At 40.0% G+C, this 10,249-nt stretch overlaps 1 protein-coding gene across 1 annotated transcript; it reads right to left on the minus strand.

Annotated features, from left to right (window-relative positions):
- Positions 1–2,280: 2,280 nt before the first annotated feature.
- LOC138855354 (glucoside xylosyltransferase 1-like) lies at positions 2,281–9,860 on the minus strand. Its single transcript, XM_070104377.1, has 2 exons — positions 9,657–9,860; positions 2,281–2,448 (listed from the first exon to the last, which is right to left on the minus strand). Exons 1-2 carry the CDS (start codon positions 9,783–9,785, stop codon positions 2,281–2,283), a joined length of 297 nt encoding a protein of 98 aa, XP_069960478.1. The 5' UTR covers positions 9,786–9,860.
- Positions 9,861–10,249: the final 389 nt, after the last annotated feature.

Below are 10,249 nucleotides of genomic sequence, written 5' to 3' on the forward strand. Positions count from 1 at the left end.
TTTTCTTACCCACAATAATAGTGATGGTTGATTGGGGTTTATTATACAACCTGACCAGCTCAGAGACACGCACTCCACTTTCGTACTTAGCAATGATCTCTTTCTTCATCTCCATAGTAATTCTCACCCTTTTTGCTGTAGGGTTGGCACTAGAAGCTTTCTTGGGGCCCATGGTGACTTATTTTGCAGGTGCAATCACTACAAAGGCTGTGATAATATGAAATGTTCCAGTTGTTGTATGTTTGGAAGCGACTGCGGTGGCTGGCTGGCTGGCTGGCTTGTAAACACTGGCACCCAAGGGACAAGCGAGGCGCGCTCAGGCCAAAGTGGACGCGTATGGTACGGAACGAATAGCGCTGGTCGGGTTTTTAAGCACTAGTCGAGGCAAAATTTTTGCGCTAAAATGTATCGCTAGTCAGATTTATCGTTAATCGATGCCATCGCTGGTTAAGGGTCCACTGTACATAAAAATTATATTCACTCGCAATGGAATACAGTGTCAAGATCTTACCTGGATGATAGTGAAATATTGATAATATCTTGATCTCCCCAGGTATTAGCTGGCTTGTAGTAGTATGTGTTTGGAAACTGGAACCACGTATTCCTCCCAGCCAAATTTGTATAATCGGGTTAAATTCGTGAGTGTTACACCCGAATTTACACCTGCAATTAATGCACTACTTAGTTTGTGTAAAAATAAAATCACGTACTATATCACTTTTTAACCCTTTTGGGGTTTCGGTTGTACTAGTACGGCTTACGTGCCAGGGTTTTTGACGTACTAGTACGCATAAATTCTAGCGCCCTCGAATCTAGCAAGAGAAAGCTGGTAGGCCTACATATGAAAAAATGGGTTGATGTGGTCAGTGTGTGCAGTATAAAAAAGAATCCTGCAGCACACAGTGCGTAATGAGAAAAAAAAACTTTGTGTTTTTAGTTTAAAACAGCGAGTTTGCACTATATTTTCGTATGGTATTTATTGTTGTATTCTAGTTTTCCTGGTCTTATTGTATAAAATGGAAGACGTATTACAGAAATTGAGATGATTTTGACTGGTTTTACAATGAAAAGTACCTTGAAATTGAGCTCAAAGTAGCAGAAATGTTCGATTTTTACCAAAGTTCAAAAGTAAACAAATCATGCTAAGCGTCCAATACTGGCGAGTCTAATATTCTTTCACAAGTGTGCCGATATTATTTATATCATTTCTACACTAATGCAGTAGTCTGCATAACAGTAAGTCTTTGATTTTTTATTCTCACAAAAATAATAAGTGGAAAGCAAAAGAAATGTAAGAGGAGCCTGGGAACATGCCTAATGAACAGAGGACATGTTATTTTAGTGCCAGGAATGTCTTTCTTGTTTATTCTGGATCCTATTTGGAAATTGGCATCTTCTGAAATTTGTGTGAAATTGGCAAAATTCTGACCACTTTATTGGATAGTTGAAATCGGTAAATGGGTGGTTTCTTGTACTCATTCGATAGGAAAAATGGAGTTCTAGTGAAATAGTTATGATTTTTGTCAACTAGTACATTGGAATTGGCCGAAAATAGGGCTCAAAGTGGGCAAAATCGCTGATGCGTAAACATGGTCGAGACCGCTAATTTTGCGAGAGCATAATTCCCTGAGTTTTCCATCAAATTTCATACTTTTGGTGTCATTATGATCGGGAAGAGATTCTCTTATCTTTTTATAAGAATTTTTTTTTTTTTTTTTTGAAATTTTGGCGACCCTGAGAACAAGTCTCTGAGAGGGCCTGGCAACCCCCAAAGGGTTAATTGCTGTATTTCTGGGTTTATAACTATGAAAAATAGAATATAACAAACCTATAACTATTTTCATGAATGGAATAACCAAGTTGTTAACCCTTGACTAACAAACACACATGTACCATCTTGGAAAATTATAAAAATCATTATTATTTAAATCATTATTATTTTTTACTATTATTATTAATACTGTACTATAATTATTACATAATATTTTCAACATGTATATATAAAACCTTTTTCCTACATAAAACAGCCCTTTATTCTACCTTATTTATTTACTCAATAACTAACTACTATTAACTTCTATTTTTTTATATTAACATAGTGGCTGTTTCCACAGGCTTTTGCCGTCGTTCACGCCATCCCTGTCTTGCCAGAGGTATGCCTACACTACACTTAAAAAACAGAAACATATCGACACCCCCTCCTATATTAACTTTTAATATACCTTCCTAATACAATTATTTCATACACACACTAACGAGTGTCCAACACGACATCGTTACCTAGTCTGCCATAATACGGATGTTAGCGAAGCGATTGTACCAGCCCGTGGCCAAGTCCTTGTGTTTGGCTGCCGTAGCATACAAGTGTCTCCAGAGTTCCTCCAGTAGAGCCAGGAACACAACATCGGCGTCTACATGCACCAGAGCATCCACGTCTTTTAGAAGAGACTGTAAAACAATGAGCTGCATCATTCACAAAGCACTAGAAAAAAAAAAACAGAGGTTCCCAACCTTTCTTGTGTCATGCCCCACCTTGACACTTGACAAAATTTGACATCCCACTGATATATAAACAAATTTAGGTGCTTAAAACATGTAATAGTGAGTAAAAATACACTACAACTAACTTCAATTTATTTTATTGCAACATTGGCTTGAGTCCTGGAAATGGGAAGTACAATGGCTGCACTTTAAAAAAGGGGTTTGGGAGGACGTGTTGTGTTCTGAGCACCTCTGCAAAAACAGTGATTATGTGTGAGTGATGTCAAACTGTTGAATGATAAAGTATTTTCTTTCTTTTTTTTGGTCACCCTGCCTCGGTGACCCAAAAAATTCAAACTGCCCCTAAAGCTGTCCACCTGTGGGGCATATGCCCCACACTGGGAATCTCTACACTAAATAAATCTGCTTTTTCAGTACCTATAATAAACAAACTTGTCTTATAAACCTTTTATATAAAATGAAATCAATTTTTTGCACATGAGACTGAAAAAGTACATCCAAAACTGCATGTTGCATCAAAATGCTCTCATAGTACATGCCATTCAAGTGAAAGTACATTTTAAATTACATTTACTAATATATATATAGACAAGCTTTAATATATTTTTTTATACCAGTCATCTCCCACCATGGTAAGGGAACCTAAAAGAAAAACAAGAACATTTTTTTTATTATCACACTGGCCGATTCCTACCAAGGCAGGGTGGCCCGAAAAAGAAAAACTTTCACCATCATTCACTCCATCACTATCTTGCCAGAAGGGTGCTTTACACTACAGTTTTTAAACTGCAACATTAACACCCCTCCTTCAGAGTGCAGGCACTGTACTTCCCATCTCCAGGACTCAAGTCCGGCCTGCCGGTTTCCCTGAACCCCTTCATAAATGTTACTTTGCTCACACTCCAACAGCACGTCAAGTATTAAAAACCATTTGTCTCCATTCACTCCTATCAAACACGCTCACGCATGCCTGCTGGAAGTCCAAGCCCCTCGCACACAAAACCTCCTTTACCCCCTCTCTCCAACCTTTCCTAGGCTGACCCGTACCCTGCCTTCCTTCCTTCCACTATAGACTGATACACTCTTGAAGTCATTTTGTTTCGCTCCATTCTCTCTACATGTCCGAACCACCTCAACAACCCTTCCTCAGCCCTCTGGACAACAGTTTTGGTAATCCCGCACCTCCTCCTAACTTCCAAACTACGAATTCTCTGCATTATATTCACACCACACATTGCCCTCAGACATGACATCTCCACTGCCTCCAACCTTCTCCTTGCTGCAACATTCATCACTCATGCTTCACACCATATAAGAGCGTTGGTAAAACTATACTCTCATACATTCCCCTCTTTGCCTCCAAGTACAAAGTTCTTTGTCTCCACAGACTCCTAAGTGCACCACTCACCCTTTTCCCCTCATCAATTCTATGATTCACCTCATCTTTCATAGACCCATCCGCTGACACGTCCACTCCCAAATATCTGAATACATTCACCTCCTCCATACTCTCTCCCTCCAATCTGATATCCAATCTTTCATCACCTAATCTTTTTGTTATCCTCATAACCTTACTCTTTCCTGTATTCACTTTTAATTTTCTTCTTTTGCACACCCTACTAAATTCATCCACCAATCTCTGCAACTTCTCCCAAGAGCATAGTGTCATCAGCAAAGAGCAACTGTGACAACTCCCACTTTATGAGTGATTCTTTATCTTTTAACTCCACGCCTCTTGCCAAGACCCTCGCATTTACTTCTCTTACAACCCCATCTATAAATATATTAAACAACCACGGTGACATCACACATCCTTGTCTAAGGCCTACTTTTACTGGGAAATAATTTCCCTCTTTCCTACATACTCTAACTTGAGCCTCACTATCCTCATAAAAACTCTTCACTGCTTTCAGTAACCTACCACCTACACCTGCAACATCTGCCACATTGCCCCCCTATCCTACACCTTTTGCAAATCCATAAATGCCACAAAGACCTCTTTAGCCTTATCTAAATACTGTTCACTTATATGTTTCACTGTAAACACCTGGTCCACACTCCCCCCTACCTTTCTAAAGCCTCCTTGTTCATCTGCTATCCTATTCTCCATCTTACTCTTAATTCTTTCAATAATAACTCTACCATACACTTTACCAGGTATACTCAACAGACTTTTTTTTTTTATTATTATCACACTGGCCGATTCCCACCAAGGCAGGGTGGCCCGAAAAAGAACAACTTTCACCATCATTCACTCCATCACTGTCTTGCCAGAAGGGTGCTTTACACTACAGTTTTTAAACTGCAACATTAACACCCCTCCTTCAGAGTGCAGGCACTGTACTTCCCATCTCCAGGACTCAGCAGCAGACTTATCCCCATATAATTTTTGCACTCTCTTTTGTCCCCTTTGCCTTTATACAAAGGAACTATGCATGCTCTCTGCCAATCCCTAGGTACCTTACCCTCTTCCATACATTTATTAAATAATTGCACCAACCACTCCAAAACTATATCCCCACCTGCTTTTAACATTTCTATCTTTATCCCATCAATCCCGGCTGCCTTACCCCCTTTCATTTTACCTACTGCCTCACAAACTTCCACCACACTCACAACTGGCTCTTCCTCACTCCTACAAGATGTTATTCCTCCTTGCCCTATACCCGAACTCACAGCTTCCCTATCTTCATCAACATTTAACAATTCCTCAAAATATTCCCAATACCTCTAACTCTCCATTTAATAACTCTCCTCTCCTATTTTTAACTGATAAATCCATTTGTTCTCTAGGCTTCCTTAACTTGTTAATCTCACTCCAAAACTTTTTCTTATTTTCAACAAAATTTGTTGATAACATCTCACCCACTCTCTCATTTGCTCTCTTTTTCTCCATATACTCTTCCCTCCTTGCATCACTTGTACTTTGTAAAAACTTCTCATATGCTAACTTTTTCTCCCATACTACTCTCTTTACATCATCATTTCACCAATCGCTCCTCTTCCCTCCTGCACCCACTTTCCTGTAACCACAAAGTTGTGCTGAACACTCTAACACTACATTTTTAAACCTACCCCATACCTCTTCGACCCCATTGCCTATGCTCTCATTAGCCCATCTATCCTCCAATAGCTGTTTATATCTTACCCTAACTGCCTCCTCTTTTAGTTTATAAACCTTCACCTCTCTCTTCCCTGATGCTTCTATTCTCCTTGTATCCCATCTACCTTTTACTCTCATTGTAGCTACAACTAGAAAGTGATCTGATATATCTGTGGCCCCTCTATAAGCATATACATCCTGAAGTCTACTCAACAGTCTTTTATCTACCAATACATAATCCAACAAACTACGTACTGTCATTTCGCCCTACATCATATCTTGTATACTTATTTATCCTCTTTTTCTTAAAATATGTATTACCTATAACTAAACCCCTTTCTATACAAAGTTCAATCAAAGGGCTCCCATTATCATTTACACCTGGCACCCCAAACTTACCTACCATACCCTCTCTAAAAGTTTCTCCTACTTTAGCATTCAGGTCCCCTACCACAATTACTCTCTCACTTGGTTCAAAGGCTCCTATACATTCACTTAACATCTCCCAAAATCTCTCTCTCTCTCTCCTCTACATTTCTCTCTTCTCCAGGTGCATACACGTTTATTATGACCCACTTTTCGCATCCAACCTTTACTTTAATCCACATAATTCTTGAATTTACACATTCATATTCTCTTTTCTCCTTCCATAACTGATCCTTCAACATTACTGCTACCCCTTCCTTTGCTCTAACTCTCTCAGATACTCCAGATTTAATCCCATTTATTTCCCCCCACCGAAACTCCCCTACCCCCTTCAGCTTTGTTTCGCTTAGGGCCAGGACATCCAACTTCTTTTCATTCATAACATCAGCAATCATCTGTTTGTCATCCGCACTACATCCATGCACATTCAAGCATCCCAGTTTTATAAAGTTTTTCTTCTTCTCTTTTTTAGTAAATGTCTACAGGAGAAGGGGTTATTAGCCCATTGCTCCCGGCATTTTAGTCGCCTCATATGACACGCATGGCTTACGGAGGAAAGATTCTCTTCCACTTCCCCATGGACAATAGAAGAAATAAAGAAGAACAAGAGCTATTTCGAAAAACGAGAAAAACCTAGATGTATGTATATATATATATGCATGTGCGTGTCTGTGAAGTGTGACCAAAGTGTAAGTAGGAGTAGCAAGATATCCCTGTTATCTAGCGTGTTTGTGAGACAGAAAAAGACACCAGCAATCCTACCATCATGCAAAACAGCTACAGGTTTCTGTTTCACAGTCATCTGGCAGGACGGTAATACTTCCCTGGGTGGTTGCTGTCTACCAACCTACTACCTATTTACAAATATATACAGAAGAAATGGTTACTAGCCCCTTCCTTGCTCCTGGCATTGTAGTCGCCTGTTACTACACACGTGACTTATGGAGGAAGGATTCTATAATAAGTTTTGTTTTGTATTAACACTTGGGTCGTTTCCCACAAGGCTGGGCGACCCGTCAACGAAGAAACACACTCGTCGTCTTTCACTCCATCGCTGTCTGTCTTGCCAGAGGCATGCCTTCCCTACAGTTAAAAAACTGCAACATATCAACACTCCTCCTTCAGAGTGCAGACAATGCATTTCCCACCTCAAGGACTCAAGTCCAGCTAACCGGTTTTACTGAATCCCTTTAGAAATGATACTTTCCTCACATTCCAATGACAAGTCAAATCATAAAAACCATTCATCTCCAATTGCTCCTATCTAGCACGCTCGCATGTGCTTGGTGCAAGTCCAAGCCCCTCGCACACAAAAACCTCCTAACCTCCTCCCTCCAACCTTTCCTAGGCCAACCCCTACCCCCACCTTTCTTCCACTGCAGATTTATATGCCCTCAAAGTCATTCCATTTTCTTCCAGTCTCTCTAAATGTCTAAGGCACCTCAGCAACCCCTTCTCTGACCACTGAATAAAACTTTTAGTAACCCCGCACCTCCTTTTAATCCCCAAACTACAGATTCTCTGCATTATATTCACCACACATTGCCCTCAGACATGACATCTCCACCCTTCTCCTTGTTGCAGCATTCATGACCCATGCTTCACACCCATATATGAGTGTGGGTATAACAATACCTTCATACATTTCCCTCTTTGCTTCCACATACAAAGTTCTTTGTCTCCACACACTCCTCGCCCTTTTCCCATCCTCAGTTGTACGATTCACGTCGTCTTCCGCTAACGAGTCCACTCCCAAATATCTGAAGACATTCGCCTCCTCATCCAAACTCTTTCCCTCCAATCTAATATCCACTTATTCATTGCCTAAATTTTTGTTATCCTTATCGCCTTGCTCTTTCCTACATTTCTCAGTAGTACCAGTAACCAGTTACTAGTATCAGTAGTGACTCACTACCAACCATCTGTGTCAATCATTTGTTATTATTCACTGTTGCATCTGACCTTGGCATGTTTTTGAATGCCACTCACTCCTAGACTTCATTCGTGAGGCAGTCTAAAGATAGGGAGCAGAGATGGGCGAGCGGCGTTCAAAAACACGCAGCAAAGGTCAGCCGCAACAGTGAATAACGAGGGATTCACACAGACGGTTGGTAGTGAGTCACTACTGACACCGGTAACTGGTATGGTACTACTAAAACGTTCACTTTTAATTTCCCTCTTTTACACGACCTACCAAACTCGTTTGCCAACCTCTGCAGCTACATTTTTAATTAAAAACTTGTTGTCACTGGGAGTTGGCTACATGTATTATTCCCATGGAGAATTGCTAAGCCTGCAGAGGTTATTCAGTAACCGACAAACAACATGTAATCTGACTTTATATAAAATAGTGGAGGGCTGTTTTAATTCCTTAAATCAAAAGCCCTTGAAGATATCCACTTAGAGGGTAGTTGACAATGCAAAGAAACACACACAAAAATAAAGATAAGAAATGCTCTATATTTTTAGTGTGTTACTGAGGTCCTCTTGAGCAGACTCGTGAAAAAGACCTCTGCAGTGAGGCAAAATATATGTATGCTATTCGTAAGACAAAGGAAATCCTACAAGAGAAAAACAGTAAGAATGGTAGTCAGTATATGTACACCTCCAGATAAAGTATTTATTATGCTATGTTGTACTATTCTTATATTCTGTCTTATTTATTCCATGCAGGCTATTACATTCATTGCGAAGTACATACTTAACCTGCATGGGTCATATGGACCTTAGAGAATGGAAGGTAATCAGGTCTGATGCCAAGGGGGAACAAATCTTTTAATGGTTCTGTTTATTACCTTCCCCATGGCCAGTCTCAGACCAGGCTTCCTAGGTTGAAAATGATGTGTATAGTGAATGTAAGCAGAGGTTTGCAACACACACCTGTCATTTTACCTGTTCATGAGACAAAGTACAGAACATCAATCCAACCTCAGTTGTAATGCCTTAATTTGTTTTTTGTATACCTTTTTTTGTCCATGAATATAAGCAAATAATAATTGATGCTCCTGTAGTTTTAAGTCAGGCTTAAGCTTGCCCAAAATACTACTCTGTATAACCATGGGCTTGATCCGTGCAGAATCAATTTAAAATTACTAGTCAATGCGACAGGTTCGAATCAACGAACTTGGACGAGAGACAAGAGAGCGAATGCACCGGGCCGTGTGGCCGGTACAAACTGAACGAGATTCTATTTCGCAGTCATCTGACAGGATGGTAGTTCCTCCCTCGATGGCTGCTACCAATCTATAACCTGTGAGCATTGGTTCTTTGGATTAATCTCCATCCTTTCACAAGCAGCAAAAGACCACCTGTGAAATGTCTAAACATGGCTTCACTTGTACTCTGCATAACCATGGCCTTAAACACAGACTCCAGTGTCACCTATTTCTGTATCAACACTGCATCATGTTGAAATAAACTTGGACATATAAATTTATATCTACCAACATAAAATAATAACGTACGTTCAAGAAGAGTACGTACGTACGTACTTTTCGTGAAGAGTACGTACGAGCGTGAAGAGCACGTCAATTTATGAAGAGTACGTACGAGCACGAAGAGCACGTAAATATACGAAGAGTACATACGAGCACAAAGAGCACGTAAATTCGTGAAGAGTACGTACGGGCATGAAGAGTCTCTGGGATGAACAAGGCTTGTAGAGTTTCCTCCATGCTAATGCATCTTGTCCTGGTGGGAAGGTGATGCTGTGAATGTTTTGAGGTAGATTCTCTCCCTCACTTGTGCTGGCCATGATGCATGCTGTAACATAACAACCACTATGACAGAATTTGATAAGACAAGTGAAAGCCAAATTTCAAAGCATCTCTTAGAAATGGAAAAATGGTTGGCAAAAGCATTTCAGAATTTTTGGGGATCATTTATCAGAGCCAAATTTAAAAAAAAAATGATAGAAAAAGTCACACACAGGAGAGAAACATTATGATGGTCCATCGTGCATCATTGTCAACAATCAAGAAGCGATCGAAGCTTTGTCATAAGGCTCCTCCACTAAGTGGAGGCTACTGGCATATTGTTTCAGCCACAGTATTTTGACTTATTATTCTCCTTTAGAAAAAACACAAGGGTCTTACCAGAGGCTCATGTTGAGAACATTTCTGACATACAGTCAGGTTTCAACATAATGAACTAATAGGGGGAATTTTCCAAGCATCTTACATCAGAAAAATGTAAAACCAAAAAAGGACTAAAGTATGT

The sequence above is a fragment of the Cherax quadricarinatus genome, chromosome 91 (genome assembly GCF_038502225.1).
Source record: "Cherax quadricarinatus isolate ZL_2023a chromosome 91, ASM3850222v1, whole genome shotgun sequence".
NCBI lineage: Eukaryota > Metazoa > Arthropoda > Malacostraca > Decapoda > Parastacidae > Cherax > Cherax quadricarinatus.